The 16,200-nt window shown below is 54.6% G+C and overlaps 1 protein-coding gene across 2 annotated transcripts; it reads right to left on the bottom strand.

The window, feature by feature from the left end:
* Nucleotides 1-800: 800 nt before the first annotated feature.
* Nucleotides 801-11,814, bottom strand: LOC311528450 (uncharacterized protein). 2 transcript variants are annotated; one of them, XR_014713605.1, is made up of 6 exons: nt 11,722-11,814; nt 5,888-6,002; nt 5,424-5,550; nt 4,354-4,515; nt 3,885-3,978; nt 801-1,394 (listed from the first exon to the last, which is right to left on the bottom strand). XR_014713605.1 is itself a non-coding variant. In XM_084643495.1 (5 exons), the coding sequence occupies exons 1-4, from the start codon at nt 11,755-11,757 to the stop codon at nt 4,362-4,364; spliced, it is 432 nt and encodes a 143-aa protein (XP_084499621.1). In that variant the 5' UTR covers nt 11,758-11,814; the 3' UTR covers nt 3,772-3,978; nt 4,354-4,361. The 2 variants fall into 2 exon arrangements, 1 of the variants encoding a protein (XP_084499621.1); XM_084643495.1 differs by lacking the exon at nt 801-1,394 and having other exon boundaries at nt 3,772-3,978.
* Nucleotides 11,815-16,200: the final 4,386 nt, after the last annotated feature.

The following is a 16,200-nucleotide window of genomic DNA, read 5'->3' as shown; positions in this document are numbered from 1 at the left end:
AATGCTCAGTGTATCATGAGCCTTCTGAAGACACCCAACATGACAAACTTTGCATTGCAGACCACACAATCATTTTATAAAGATGAACATGGGGGTGTAGGGTGTTCCCCCAAGTTACAGAGTGTCACACCCGTATTAGGGTCTTTAGTCACCCTGGACTGGAATCAAACTTTAGGCTCTCTGGGGACTGGAATTAACAACAGCTCAGGATAGACGCGTTCTCAACTCCCCAACACCTCTTCAGTTCTGGGAAATATAGATGGAGGAAGACGTATGGTCAACTTTCCCAAACACCTGTGCAGCAGCTGGAGTAAGACAGCCTGGTGGGGTGCAGGTAGGATTTTATGGCGGTGAGAAATTGTTGCAGACACCCTCACTGGGGTTGTGACGTACCTGGGTACAATCCAGACTACTGAGTAGCTGTGTCACCCCTGCCCTCACAATGCCCTGCTGCCGTAGCCTCTAGCCTGGGCTGTTCACAAACAGCCACCAGCATGACAGTCACTCCCAGCTATGTCTGCCTGTGCAGCCAGCCAGCCAGCCACCCCTTGGCTCTTACCAGCCTGCAGGGTGACCTCAACACACCCCCAGTCTTAGATTTCCCCCTAGAAATGTATGCCCTGCACCGCCCGGCCCTCTCCAGGACAGTACAAGTCCATTATTGCTTTAATAGAAATAATATGCACATAACCAGCCACCCCAAATGGGATTTCCCAGACACTTCAAATTAAACACAGTGGGTTAGATAAAACAATAAAACAAGTTTATTAACTACAAAGAGACAGATTTTAAGTGGGTACAAGTAAAGAGGCATAAAAGTCTGAAATGGTTCCTCACCAGTTGGTGCATCCTTTGTTTTCCTTCCTGTTTGATGACTCTGTTTACTGCTTAAATGCAAATTAAGCAGAGCACACATTCCTTTGTTAGAGACAGGCCTGTCTGCCAACCTCAGTTTGGAACATGTGTTAAGAACACCATACAGTGGAATCTCATAACTTCACATACAATGTTGCCACTCACTTTATCAGGACAATAATGACCAGCAAATTATGCGTTTTCAAATGATACCTCACAAAGCATACCTTGTACAAAGATTTTTACAATAATGTGTGGGGTGTTGACACAGAGATACGTTCTGCCACAGGGGTCTTCTGCTTCTTTGTGAGCCAGAATTAACAGCAGCGGGGCAGGAAGCATGCTCAACCCTGTCTCCCCTCTTCAGCACCAGAATCAAAGGCTAGCATGCTATCACCTGTCTTGGCAGTTATCCCTATTTAAGTCAGTGGGCAGAAGCAGGGCCCAAGTATAACTGTGTCTTGGTATCCAGGTGTTCCAAGAGGGTCTCAGATCTGTGTCCTTGAACCAGTAGTGAGCGTCTATAATCTACAGTACCACTGAAAATTAAATCATATACTTTAAAAAAAACCAATTCTCCTGCGTAACACTAAAAATATTTTAACTGCAGTTGCTAACAAGAAAGAAATTCTGCTGGATTGATGAGCAGTGTCCTGTTCACAAAATAATTCTACAGGACAATTTTGCAGCTGCGGTATGAAACCAAAGGTTTCTAAGTGAAGTGAGATGCACAAATTGCTTTCTCAAGCTTTTCTGACTTTCTCATTCCCCAATGACCCCCAGAATCACGCAATCCTACACTTCACTGCACCAATTGTAACCGTTCACTGATGTGTTCCCAATTCAATAGTTAAAATACAGCCGTGGTTCTCAAACAGGGGTACATGTATCCTTGGGGTTACACAGAGGTCTTCCAGGGGGTACATCAAATCATATAGACATTTGCCTCATTTTACAACAGGCTACAGAAAAAGAACCAGCAAAGTCAGTACAAACTCAAATTTCATACAGAGAATGACTTGTTTCTATTGCTCTATATACTATACACTGACATGTAAGTACAATGTTTATATTCCAGTCCATTTATTTCATAATTACATGGTAACAGTGAGAAAGGAAGCCATTCGTCAGTAACAGTATGCTGTGACACTTTTCTATTGTTAAAAGAACAGGAGTACTTGTGGCACCTTAGAGACTCACCCATTTATTTGAGCATAAGCTTTCGTGAGCTACAGCTCACTTCATCGGATGCATCTGCTGTAGCTCACAAAAGCTCATGCTCAAATAAATGGGTTCGTCTCTAAGGTGCCACAAGTCCTCCTGTTCTTTTTGCAAATACAGACTAACACGGCGGCTACTCTGAAACTTTTCTATTGTTATGTCTGATTTTGTAAGCAAGCAGTTTTTAAATGAGGTGAAACTTGGGGGGGTACACAAGCAAATCAGACTCCTGAAAGGAGTTAAGTAGTCTGGAAAGGCTGAGAGCCACTGAAGTAAGGAGTAAAACCAAACTGACTTCTTTAAGGTGCAAGCCTGCAGGGCGGGTACAGATCATTTAAGCTAGTGGAGGACTATGAATGACACAAGTGATAAAATTAAAGACTGTATTTAATATAAAATAGTTAGCTAAGCAAACAGGCATTACAACATAACCACCCACTGCATCATGGGACAGTTCTTGGGGTACCCAGGACTGAAGGTCACCTTGGTACCCACCTCCTCCCTCTAGAGAGGGGGAGCCTTGCCTGTGGTGGTTGGGGATTCACTTCCTAACACTGCCAGCCCGTGAGCCACTCAAGCCCTCTCCTCTGGGCTATGCCAGCCCTGTCATCACCTTGCAGGTTAACAAGAGGTGCACCCCAGTCCCCAAGGCCCTTTCACTCATTCCCCTGTGATATCCAGCCCCTGACACCGGCTACTCACAGAAATCCCAGATCCTCTACCCCAAAGGAGCAGCATACCCCAGTTTACCTGTTTTATCTTAAACCACCGCTCCTGTGTACCACACAGCACTTGTAACACACCAAGAGAAGGTTTATTTAAGAAAGAACAAAGAGTCAACTAAGAGAGGAGAGCTAGAAACAAATGGTTACAGTACAAAAGAAAATCTGAAAACGCCAACTAGGCCCTACACAGAGTTACCTTTCCTATCCCATAAAGTAGGTTTACCCAAGAAGTTCAGGCTGTTCCAGAGCTGGCTGGCTACACGGAACCAGGACCCAAAATGTCATTAAACTCCCCCTACTCCACAAGATGTTTCCTCAGCAAATGGATCCACAGGGCCTCTCCCCACTTTGGGTTATGCTGAACCAGTCTTCAGTCGCTATTTAGAGACAGCTCTATTCCCTGTCTGTTCTAATGTTCCTTTTCACCCCAAGTGGTTTCAGTCGTTTGCAGTTGCCTCATAGCTTCCATTGATAGCCTTGGGATGGAGCAAAGCTACACAGGTAAGCCTTGCATTACACCACCGGCTAACAAGGGAGGGGAGACAACAAGGGCTTGAATGGCCCATCACCGAGACACATTATCCCCTGGTGACTAACTTTTACTCCATAAAGCATACTTCCAACAGAGTTACATTATTCCTACATCCGATGAAGTGAGCTGTAGCTCACGAAAGCTTATGCTCAAATAAATGGGTTAGTCTCTAAGGTGCCACAAGTCCTCCTTTTCTTTTTGCGAATACAGACTAACACGGCTGCTACTCTGAAACCTGACATTATTCCTTAAATATCACCCATGCATACATCTCACAATGATTCTGACTCTTGAGAAGTGATGAGCTTTCTGCAGACACCTTACATGTTACCTTGTATAGACAAATACCCTGCAGGACATGTGTCCAGTGTAATGAGTTTGTCAGGTCTGAGACAAGAGTTATTTCCACAGAACAGCGGATCCTTTAGCCCAGTGGGTTCCCGAACAGGAGGACAGCAGGGAAATGTGGATCTTCCAGGCTCTCCTTTGCAGCCCCCACAGGGTTCAAACAGAAATCCCCTCATCCCCTGGCCTCTCCCCATCCTGCTCACCTCCGAGACGTGTTGCAGCTGGTCCGTGTTGGGGTCGCTGCCAGCAGGCTCCTCAGCATTCTATCCAGAGTCTCAGCTAGGCATGAGGCAGAGCCTGAGCGGAGAGAGAGCCTTGGGTCAGGGGCATGGGTGCTAAGGGGAGCCCCAATGAGACCCCAAACACACAGCCCAGCCTCTCCTGTTCAGATCCCTCCGCGGGCAGCTGGCCAGAGTTCATGGCAGGATGACAGCTGGCCCCTCCTCAGGCCTTGACCTTAGCGGTTCTCTGCCAAGGGCCTGGCACACAGCAGGGTGGCAGAGCCAAGCAGCTGTGGATGGGAGCTGGGCTTGTGGCCAGGCTCCAGGCTCCAAAGCACAGAACGTGGAAGGAAGAAAGGGGCCCCCATGGAGGGTAAAGGAATCTCTGATGGAGGAAGGGCCTCTTTCTGCCCCTCTGTTGACGCTCCGGCCTGTTCCCAAATCTCCTCACCTCATCCCCTATCTCAGCAGCTCCAATAGCAGAGGGAGTGGGGCCCAGAGGCTGCTCCTGCTCCTGGAAGGGTCCTTGTCCATGCCCATGGTGAACACGCTACGCATGGTGCCCCACAGGAGGTGAGATTCCAGCTCTGGATCCAGGGCTGGCTGCAGGTTGCTGCCAGGAGAGAGGCTGGTATTAGACTTTCCAGTGAGGGGCTGGGACTGGCACTAATGCACGCATGAAACCGTGAGGAACTAGGCACCAGGCAGCGGGACTGGAAACTGAGGCACCAAGCAGGGGAGTGACGCAGCCGGGGTCAACAGCCAGTCAGTGGCAGGGCTGGAATAGAGCCGGTTCCCCTGCCCTCCCCACTGGGCCCTGCTGCCCCTCCAGTGAGGCCCCTCCAGTGGTCCCCTCCCCAAGGCCATCGCATCAGAGCAGTGAAATCCCCAGCCCAGTCAGGAGACAGGGTATGCACCATCCTGCCCCCCACCAAAGGAGGGAACAGCCACAGCTGGGCAGTGCAGTGACTCCCATCTCTGGGCCGCAGCCGCACCGGGGCTGGGGGAGCCGAGCGGGAGGTCCCACTACCTGAGGTTGCACAGGGTGACCTGGGAGCTGGAGAGGACAGAGCTGGACCCAGAGTACAGGGGCAGTTCCTCAGGCAGCTCCTTTCCCCACAAAGAGTGTGTGAAATTCAGGCCCCACGGACCCCAGGTGCTTCCCAGAGAGGAGGCTGCCCAGTGCCCAGACACAGCCAGCAGGATCCCCCCCAGCACAGCTGGGCCCTGTCCTCCCAATCCTTCCTTCCCCTCCAACTTACCCCCTCGTCTCCCCTCCAGTGCTCCCCAGCCCCCCACCCATCTCTCCACCTCCAGCCTCAGTGGCCCTCCAGTGGCCCCACAATTCCCCACCTGTTTGTTCCCTATCACGCCCAGAACTTCCCCTTCTCCGCTGCCAAGACCTCAGCCCCAGGAATCCCTGCTCCCTGCTTCCCCCTTCACCCCACTGATCTCTCCCCCAGCCCTGGGGAGGTCCCGTCTCATCCCAGGTCTCCCGCCCTCCCGCTCTGTCCCACTCACTGTGCAACCTTCTTCCACGCCGCTTTACAGCTGGACATCTCCAGGGTGTCCTGCCGGCTCTTCTGTGCTGCGAAGTGCACGGAGGATGGCGGGCAGGACGTGGATCTGCCCAGCCACGTCCTGAACCCTGCGCGGTGGGAGGGGGACAGAGTGTACTAGGCAGGGACACCCCATGCCGTTCAAACTGGCTCCGGGTCTCACGCCCACCATGGGGGAGGCCAGAAAATGGCCCCCCTTTCCCAAAACCAGCACCTCCTCCAGCAGAAGCAGGGACAGGGCCTGCGGGGGGAGGGGACCCCGGACTGTGTGGGGAAAATGCCCCCTTCTGGGGAGTTCCAGCTCCGAGTGGATGGGTATCCCCATTAGAGGGCTGGGGTTCATCTGGGACAAGCCCCTCGCAGGGAGCTGGGATGGGACGAAGGGCAGCATTTACTCGGTTCCCCTCAGGGGAACAATGTTTGTACCTTGTCTTTGCCAAGCTGAGGCTCCATGACCAACCTCTGGGCATCTTCCTCTGCGGCTGGATTCTCCTCCTTCTCCATGGCCAGCTCCCGTGCCTTGGGGAGAGGGCGACTGGTGCTGGGGGGACGAGACGCAGAGGGGCATTGCAGGGAGAGAAGGGTTAATGTTCTCTGCTCCCACACAAGTACCCCATGGCAGAGACATCCCCACACTGCCCCTCCCACAGACCCCTCAGCCCCAGGGCCCCATGGCAGAGAGATCCCCACACTGGCCCTCCCAGAGACCCCTCAGACCCCACGCCCCATGGCAGAGAGATCCCCACACTGCCCCTCCCACAGACCCCTCAGCCCCAGGGCCCCATGGCAGAGAGATCCCCACACTGCCCCTCCCACAGACCCCTCAGCCCCAGGGCCCATGGCAGAGAGATCCCCACACTGCCCCTCCCACAGACCCCTCAGCCCCAGGGCCCCATGGCAGAGAGATCCCCACACTGGCCCTCCCACAGACCCCTCAGCCCCAGGGCCCATGGCAGAGAGATCCCCACACTGCCCCTCCCACAGACCCCTCAGCCCCAGGGCCCCATGGCAGAGAGATCCCCACACTGCCCCTCCCAGAGACCCCTCAGACCCCACGCCCCATGGCAGAGAGATCCCCACACTGGCCCTCCCACAGACCCCTCAGCCCCAGGGCCCCATGGCAGAGAGATCCCCACACTGCCCCTCCCACAGACCCCTCAGCCCCAGGGCCCCATGGCAGAGACATCCCCACACTGCCCCTCCCACAGACCCCTCAGCCCCAGGGCCCCATGGCAGAGAGATCCCCACACTGGCCCTCCCACAGACCCCTCAGCCCCAGGGCCCATGGCAGAGAGATCCCCACACTGCCCCTCCCACAGACCCCTCAGCCCCAGGGCCCCATGGCAGAGAGATCCCCACACTGGCCCTCCCACAGACCCCTCAGCCCCAGGGCCCATGGCAGAGAGATCCCCACACTGCCCCTCCCACAGACCCCTCAGCCCCAGGGCCCCATGGCAGAGAGATCCCCACACTGCCCCTCCCAGAGACCCCTCAGACCCCACGCCCCATGGCAGAGAGATCCCCACACTGGCCCTCCCACAGACCCCTCAGCCCCAGGGCCCCATGGCAGAGACATCCCCACACTGCCCCTCCCACAGACCCCTCAGCCCCAGGGCCCCATGGCAGAGAGATCCCCACACTGGCCCTCCCACAGACCCCTCAGCCCCAGGGCCCCATGGCAGAGAGATCCCCACACTGGCCCTCCCACAGACCCCTCAGCCCCAGGGCCCATGGCAGAGAGATCCCCACACTGGCCCTCCCACAGACCCCTCAGCCCCAGGGCCCATGGCAGAGAGATCCCCACACTGCCCCTCCCACAGACCCCTCAGCCCCAGGGCCCCATGGCAGAGAGATCCCCACACTGCCCCTCCCAGAGACCCCTCAGATCCCACGCCCCATGGCAGAGAGATCCCCACACTGGCCCTCCCACAGACCCCTCAGCCCCAGGGCCCCATGGCAGAGACATCCCCACACTGCCCCTCCCACAGACCCCTCAGCCCCAGGGCCCCATGGCAGAGAGATCCCCACACTGGCCCTCCCACAGACCCCTCAGCCCCAGGGCCCCATGGCAGAGAGATCCCCACACTGGCCCTCCCACAGACCCCTCAGCCCCAGGGCCCCATGGCAGAGACATCCCCACACTGCCCCTCCCACAGACCCCTCAGCCCCAGGGCCCCATGGCAGAGAGATCCCCACACTGCCCCTCCCACAGACCCCTCAGACCCCACGCCCCATGGCAGAGAGATCCCCACACTGGCCCTCCCACAGACCCCTCAGCCCCAGGGCCCCATGGCAGAGAGATCCCCACACTGGCCCTCCCACAGACCCCTCAGCCCCAGGGCCCCATGGCAGAGACATCCCCACACTGCCCCTCCCACAGACCTCTCAGCCCCAGGGCCCATGGCAGAGAGATCCCCACACTGCCCCTCCCAGAGACCCCTCAGACCCCACGCCCCATGGCAGAGAGATCCCCACACTGGCCCTCCCACAGACCCCTCAGCCCCAGGGCCCCATGGCAGAGAGATCCCCACACTGGCCCTCCCACAGACCCCTCAGCCCCAGGGCCCCATGGCAGAGACATCCCCACACTGCCCCTCCCACAGACCTCTCAGCCCCAGGGCCCATGGCAGAGAGATCCCCACACTGCCCCTCCCAGAGACCCCTCAGACCCCACGCCCCATGGCAGAGAGATCCCCACACTGCCCCTCCCACAGACCTCTCAGACCCCAGGCCTCATGGCAGAGAGATCCCCACACTGCCCCTCCCAGAGACCCCTCAGACCCCACGCCCCATGGCAGAGATCCCCATATTGCTCCTCCCACAGACCCCCTCAGCCCCATGGCAGACAGGGCCCTTCACTGTCCCATCCTCCCTGGGAGTTGCCTGCCCCCAAAGCATCAGGGACTTCCCAGCAGCTCCCCCCATGCCCCACTGCAGGGGGTGGCTCTGCGACTCCCACTGACATCACTGGTCTCAAGTGGCTCAGGCCAGAGCCCTGGGCTGGGGTCCCCCCAGTGACTCTGAGAGAGCGATTGGGTGTTAATGGCCCCGTGCTCCTCCCCGTGCCCAGGGGTCCCCTCTCCTGCAGTGGAGGAGCACTTGGCCTCCGTGCTCCAGGGACCCCCCCAGGAAACGTCTGCTCTCCCCTTGGGAGCAGGCCGAGCTGCTGGTGCTGGGGCAGGGATCCCCCATCTCCTGCCCTGAGGCAGGCAGGTCTCCAGGGAGTGGGCCCGGCAATGTGTCCAGCTGGGCTCCTGGGGGCTCCCAGCATCCCCGCTTGGGGTCTCTCAGGAGTAGTCTGGCCTGCTCCTGCAGGGCAGGGCACTTCACAAGCTGAGTTTGGTTCCCAAGATGCCAGGAGGGAGTGGAGCAAACAGGGCTCCAGGCCAGAGCTAGCACCCAAACCAGGACCTGCTCCTGCAAAGTGCCCCCCCAGAGCCTTCGCACCGAGCTTCCCCCAATGCAGGTAGCATCTCTAGGGCTCCTGGCATGTGCACGACACACAGCCACGGTACCCCCAGATGTTAGCGCTTGCAAATCCAAGGCAAGTTTTTGGTTTCCCTCCTTCCCGTCCGTTCCCCAGCTTCGCCACTTCTGCTCACAGCACTGCCTTCTGCTCCCCAGGGAGCTCCCCCGAAGCAGCCGTTCCCTACAAGCCAGAGAGAGTCACAGTTCAGCATGAAGGTGCACATGTGACGGGGCCTTCCTGCAGAACGGAGCACACTGCTCCAGCCAGGCCTGGGAAGGTGGAAGGGCACGCAACAGTCAGCCCTCTCATCTCACACCCCTGCAGGTGTTGCAGAGCTTATTCATCTCCCAGCTAGATGGAGCCGGGTTAATCTGCGATGTTTAGGAAAACACTGGTGATACCCAGGCCAAAAGCCTGACCAGTGGAGCGTTGAGGGTGTAAATGACTTAGGGTTGCCAACTTTCTACTGGCACAAAATCGAGCACCCTTGCCCCGCCCCCTGCCCCGCCCCTCCTCCGAGGCCCCACCCCTACTCACTCCGTCCCCCCTCCCTCTGTCGCTCGCGCTCCCCACCCTCACTCGTTCACTCATTTTCACTGGCTGGCTCAGGGAACTGGGGTGCGGGAGAGAATAAGGGCTCTGGCTGCGGGCTCTGGAGTGGGGCCAGAAATGAGGGGTTCAGGGTGCGGGAGGGGGCTCCAGGATGGGGCAGTGGGTTGGGATGCGAGAGGGGGTGGAGGGCTCTGGCTGGGGATGTGGGCTCTGATGTGGGGCTGGGAATGAGGGATTTGGGGTGCAGGAGGGGGCTCTGAGTGTGGGAGGGGGCTTTGAGAAGGGGGTTGGACTAGATGACCTCCTGAGGTCCCTTCCATCCCTGGTATTCTATGATTCTATGATTCTGGGCTGGGGCAGGGGATTGGGGTGCGGGGGGGGGCTTGGGGCGGAGGCTCTGGGAGGCGCTTGTCCCCACCTCCGGCTCCTATGTGGAGGCATGGCCAGGCAGCTCTGCACGCTGCCCCATCCACGGTTACTGGCCAATGGGAGCTGCAGGGGCAGCACTTGGGGCAGATGCAAGGTGCAGAGCTCTCCAGAGTGGGGACATGCCGGCTGCCCCCCAGGAACTGCGCGGCATGGAGGCTAGCAGGGATCCTGCCAGACCTGCTATGCAGCGCTGCCAACTGGACAGTCAATGGCCCGGTCAGCAGTGCTGACCGGAGCCGCCAGGATCCCTTTTCGAGCAGGTGTTCCGATCGGAAACCAGATACCTGGTCACCGTAAAATCACTTGATAGCAACATTACTACAGCCCTGTCTCCTGACAGATAAAGAGAGAAGGAAAGAGCTGCACATTTGGCAATGAGGAAACTCATAGTAAAGACTCCACAAACAACCTCAACTCCACCTTCCCACCCAGCCTTGTTCTAGAAACCAGGCAACTTTGCCCACCCACCCTGCCCTGTGGTGGGCCAGAAACCCTCACAGCCCTCGGCTCCCCTTCCCTGTACAGCTCACAGGCTCTCCTCCAGGCCACCGGCACAAACTGGGCCTGTGGCACTGTCTAGATCATCAGCAGCCCCCATCCCAACTCCCCACTACATTCAAGAGGTGTCAGTGTGTCTCACCGTCCCCTCCATGTACCGCACTGGAGAGCCCCCCCCAGACCGGCTGCCAGACTAGTGGGAGCAGGTAAAAGGTACTTTGTTGCGAGCGGGATTGGGTGGGCAAAAAAACAGATTGTGGTAATTTGCGGGAAAACAAAAAGCAACTGTGAGCAGTTTATCCATTCAGTGTTTTTCAAGAAGCAATAATAACCTTGACACATAAATAACTCGCCTGGTATGTTTCAAAGTTCTAAAAATGGAGCTTAAGTGGTTGAAAAAATTCCAGGGTTTTTTCAACACTTTTTTTTTATAATCCCGTTCAAAATAATCTGCACCTTTTAAGGCAAAATTTGTGGTGCGCTTTGCTTTGACATTGCGGGATATACACATGACAGCAGTTTGTCATAAATAGAATTGTAGCAATGTAAAGCAAGTTTTTCTTTTCTTTTTTTAAATAAAGGTTTTAATACTTAAATTTAAGCGAGGGACAGAAGGAGATTCGTTGTCTATTATAACAGGAGTTAAAGGATTTTTTGACATAGCTTAAGCAAGATTTGTTTTATTCTCCTAGTGGTAAAAATTGTGTCTGAATTCCATGTATATATATAATATATTAACCAACTGGTTTGGGGGGGAGGGCATTGTTTTTGGTTTTAGTGGCATGTCTCTCTGGCAGGATTGGCAGGATCTAAGGGTTTTGCGGGTGAGAGAACCAATGCAGGAGTGGGTGGGAGTGGGTATTCGGGGTGGGATGGGAGCAGGATTTTAAAAATAGTCCGGCGCAGAGCTATTTTGTACAGCATCAGCACACCACCCGCAGCCATGCACAGTGGGCCACCAAGCCCAGCCCACCCCAGCCATTACTCACCTTTACTACCTATGTGACCGTAGGAGCTAAGCTAGTGGTCAAGTTCTAACACAACTGTTCCCCCAAACCACCCTGTGTCCAGACTCAGCATTCCCTCAGCCAGGTGGTGGTGGAGACTGTGGCAGGGTAGCCCAGGGGAGGGCTCAGACATCCCCACACATTAAACTCAGTTGTGTCAGACCGGTCATGCTGGTACCAGTGTAACTGCAGTCCGGTGAAGGGTTACAGCCACGAGCTAACTGCTACCTCACAATGAGAGCACCCGTCTGCCTGTCCACCTGCCCTCCTGGACCAAGGGGTCCCACCCACTGGAAGCTACATACCAGTCCATCTCGGCCAGCCCAGGGCCCCAGCCCCATTGTGGGCGGATTCCATGTTGGACATTTCTCTTCTCACACAGTCCTGGATGCCAGCACAAGGCTCTGTGGTAGGAACTCTCTTCTCTGCCAGGTTCTCCCAAACTCTCACCGCCTTGGGAAGCAGGAATTCACCAGGAGTCACTATACACACGGATCACTAGCACATACCAAAGTTGTTCTAGCCCCGTGAGCTAGGGGGTGCACGGAGGTGCACCGGCAGAATGTATTTGTAGACTCTTCCATTGCCCCTCTTTTCCACGGAGACGGTCAGAATATTTCAGTCAACAAAAAAACCCCAAAATGTGGCTGTGTTTTGAAAACAGAAGGTTTGGGGACCCCCCACCACCACCTTTTCCAGCCTCAATGACAGAGACAGGGTGGGGGTGGAACAGAGCAGCTGGGGGAGAGAGACTCAGGAGAGCCTGTTTCGGGGCTGGGTGGTGTGATGATAACTGGGTCTGCACATTTATCAAAGTGAGAGCTCAATGGTAAAAAGGACATGAAAGCTCATTAAAACATACAATAGCCTATAGCAACAAATGGTAGTGAAAAGTCTGTAAGTTGCTGTCTGTAAGGAATGTTATGAACAGGTTCAAAAGAACCAGGCAGAGACTAAATTAGTCCAAACAAATAGGGCCTGCTGATGTGAATCAAAGACTATTGAAAGCATGTGGAAACACAAGTTAATGGACCAAAATTGGTGAGCGGGATATTAGGCCTAAATAGCGGACAAAATAACGAGGGAGAGGAACTATGCAGCCCACTTCCCCCCTTTCGGGGTTTCTTAAAAAAGAGACTCCAAAAGCTTACTGTATTTTTTTCCATTCATTTCCTGTCTCATCTGGCATCCTGGCATCTTGTCTTATCTCATCTTCCCTGACCCCAGAGAGAAGGAGCAGACCAGATTGAAAGGAGTAAAGGTCTCAAGTTGCAGTGGGGGAGGTTTAGGTTGGATATTAGGAAAAACTTTTTCACTAGGAGGGTGGTGAAGCACTGGAATGCGTTACCTAGGGAGGTGGTGGAATCTCCTTCCTTAGAAGTTTTGAAGGTCAGGCTTGACAAAGCCCTGGCTGGGATGATTTAATTGGGGATGGGTCCTGCTTTTGAGCAGGGGGTTGGACTAGATGACCTCCTGAGGTCCCTTCCAACCCTGATATTCTATGATTCTATGATTCTATGCTTCTTCCAGGAGGAGGCCAGCAGGTCTTGCTCTTGTTCTAGGACCTTTGTTTTTCACCTGGGTCCCCTGAAAGTCACCATGACATCCAGTCCCCAGCCCATCAGTGGGAACACCTAATTGCCAGCATCGCAGAGACAGATAAGATCCTGTTCTGTCTCCCTTCCCTTCTGTGTTACATTCTGCTCCACTATTTCCATCCTCTCTCATGCTGGACTTTTCATCAAATCCTGCAATCAATTGCACGGCATCAGCACAGTGAGATGAGATGGCCGCAGCCCTGCCCTGTCTAAGGAAAAAAGACCCAGCCAGATGACATCCCTGAAAGTGAACCAGGTCCAAGCAACAGGTGCCATGGTTGACCTGCCAGCCAAAGCGTCAGCTGTCCAGTGTTCCAAAGACATCAGCCAAAGCCATATTTTCCCCACCTTTGTATCCTATCTTTCCTCCACCTTGTGTCTGTCTGTCAGAAACAGGAGAAGCAAATACCCTTTACACAACAGGACTGAGAGTCAAATTAACCCTTTCCTTTTCATCAGAGTCAGGTGGTTCTGGAAATAAGAGACTCTGATGTTTTGCCTACAAAAGGAGACAGACTTTAAAGGTTTTGAGTAAGTTGGTTTTGCAAGATCCCTCGATTTCAGTGTCAGTATAACTGCTTGTTTTAATTGCTTGGTCTTTCTTGTGTTTGATCAAGAAACTTTGAATTTTAGAATAAGTAATTTGGGGAGTTTGCCAAGGAACCAAGGACATCGCAGTCTCGGTAGAACCGCCCCTCCCCAAACCTTTAGAACACCGTGTAATGTCAGACGGTGAAAGAGTTTATCCACGTCTTTAACTCTTTTGACTGTGGAGAGCAATACAATAGTGGCTGGGGAGGTGTGGCCTTTCTGAGGCTACCAGGCCCTGCAGGTACTGGCCGGGAGAGGAGCCCAGTGTGCGCTGCACCATCCCCTGTGAACCCAGCATGGACCACAGGAAGTACCTGGCTCCCTGGAAGGCACTGGGCCTCAGTGTGAGCTGCTAGACCAAGCCTCAGTAAGGGCAGCCGGTCGCTGTGCTGCCCGGAGCAGCTGTGACTCAGAGGGTGCAATTCCTGCCCTGCTACCTGCCTGCTCCGGCAGACAAGCAACTGACTGACACATGGCACTGGCTGCAGTCTGCTGGCCAGCACGGATGGGCACAGCAGCCTGGGCACACCTTTGGACGTCTAGGCCCATGGAAGCCCCAGGAACGTGGCAGCCGCGCCTCCCGCCGCCACGGTGTCCCTGGCACTAGGAGGGCCCATGCAGCGTCATGTCTGAGAAGCCAAAGGAAGCGAAGGCAGAGCCATGACCTAAAGGGGCTCCCGGACCTGGGGACACCATGGGGCAGGCCCAAGCACCAGGAAGGCCACACATCAGCTGCAGCAGCAATCCCTGCACTGAACCAGAGTACAGAAGCCTTGGTGGAAAGATAGCATGGTCTGGGAAGCTTTCGCTGGCTACAGAGAGATTCCTGTGCACTAACAGGTGATCTCTGCAGAACTAGCCGCAAGTCACTGAGCGACCCAGACTCTGAAGTGTGCACTGTACAGCTTGTATGCAGCTAAACGACGAGTGAGCTGGTGTGGATGATTGGTCACAAGGAGCCACTGTTTCCTCTTCTCCAGTTTCTCGTGCGTCTCTTGTTCTCTAATGCAAGCTGTGGTCTTGTTTCACTGCCTGTTCATAGGATAGCGGTCTGTACAGACCAGACACACACGGGAAGCAGAGACAGCCCTGCTAAACTGATGGGCCTAGCTACCCCGAGGATGATTTTAACTAAGCTGGACAAATCCTTTAGGAGAGGTGTTCTGCACAAGGGCCATGCACCACTAGAGGGTGCCAAGGGACCTGTTTGTTTCCCCAGAACTTTACAATCAGAATAAAGAGCAGTGCAACGTGAGTGAAAACACCTGCCCACTGGTCAGGCTGCCAAACAACTCCTGCCAGCCTCTTCCCTGCACGTCTGGCATGGGTGGGTGCTCCCGTTGGACGATGTCACCAGCTTGCTGTCTAGAACAGCCCACATCTCCCACCAGTATGCTACTGGCATTCACCTGTCAGCTGCAACAAGGCCTTTCCTGGATTCCAGGGGAGTTCAGGGAAGTGGCTCGGTTGGGATTACACTGAGCCGCAAAATTGATTTGACTTGTTCTTGTAGTCCCAGATCTCTAGTTAGTCAACCAAAGAGGCAAACACCTAAAACATCTCTTGACAGTGGCTTCCTTTCTTCTTCCTGTCCAGATAAGGTACATGCACCAGCCATGAAACCAAAACCACCAGCTTTGTTAGTATTATTGTAGGCTGCAAAAATCTCCAGCAAAGAGAAACATCAACAATAGCAAGAAATGCTGAAGACAAGCCCTGCAGCTCCTCCGGGAAAGAGGACGAAAGGAAACGGATACAAGATTGCGTCTGGACTGTTCTCCACATTAGCTTTATTTTTAACTTCACACCCCACTCGCAGCACCCAGACAAGTGCCCACTCCAAACTGCAGCAGGCAGCTCCTGGGGAATTTCAGCTGGCCAGCCACACCCTATCTCCAGACACAATGATAGTCCCTGAATACTGAGGCCACGTCTACATTAGCATTTATGTCGGCAAAGCTTTTGTCACTCAGGGATATGAAAAAACACCCCCTCCCAAGAGACATAACTTTTGCCAGCGTAAGCGCTGGTGTGGGATGGATTGCACCCTCAGCAAGTTCCCAGATGACACTAAGCTGGGGGGAGAGCTAGATACATTGGAGGGTAGGGATAGGGTCCAGCGTGACCTCGACAAATTAGAAGACTGGGCCAAAAGAAATCTGACAAGGTTCAACAAGGACAAGTGCAGAGTCCTGCACTTAGGACGGAAGAATCCCATGCACCGCTACAGACTAGGGACCGAATGGCTAGGCAGCAGTTCTAGTATGAGTCAGCAGTGTGCCCTTGTTGCCAAGAAGGCTAACAGCATATTGGGCTGCATTAGTAGGAGCATGGCCAGCAGATTGAGGGACGTGATTATTCCCCTCCGTTCGGCAATGGTGAGGCCACATCTGGAGTATTGCGTCCAGTTTTGGGGCCCGCACTACAGAAGGAATGTCGACAAATTGGAAAGAGTCCAGCGGAGGGGAACGAAAATGATCAGGGGACTGGGGCGCATGACTTACGAGGAGAGGCTGAGGGAACTGAGCTTGTTTAGTCTGCAGAAGAGAAGAGTGATGGGGGATTTGATAGCAGCCTTCAACTACCTGAAGGGGG

This window comes from Lepidochelys olivacea (genome assembly GCF_965140295.1).
Source record: "Lepidochelys olivacea isolate rLepOli2 genome assembly, chromosome: 11".
NCBI classification, from domain to species: Eukaryota; Metazoa; Chordata; order Testudines; family Cheloniidae; genus Lepidochelys; species Lepidochelys olivacea.
This window is presented reverse-complemented; position numbering and strand designations above follow the sequence as displayed.

Excerpts from the sequence above, each read along its gene's own strand:
- LOC311528450 (XM_084643495.1), bottom strand. The coding sequence starts at position 11,757 with ATGGGGCTGGGGCCCTGGGCTGGCCGAGATGGACTG. Across the intron at positions 6,003-11,721 it reads GGGCTGGCCGAGATGGACTG|CACCAGTCGCCCTCTCCCCA; the intron begins GTATGTAGCTTC and ends TCGTCCCCCCAG. Across the intron at positions 5,551-5,887 it reads CTCAGCTTGGCAAAGACAAG|GGTTCAGGACGTGGCTGGGC; the intron begins GTACAAACATTG and ends CCCACCGCGCAG.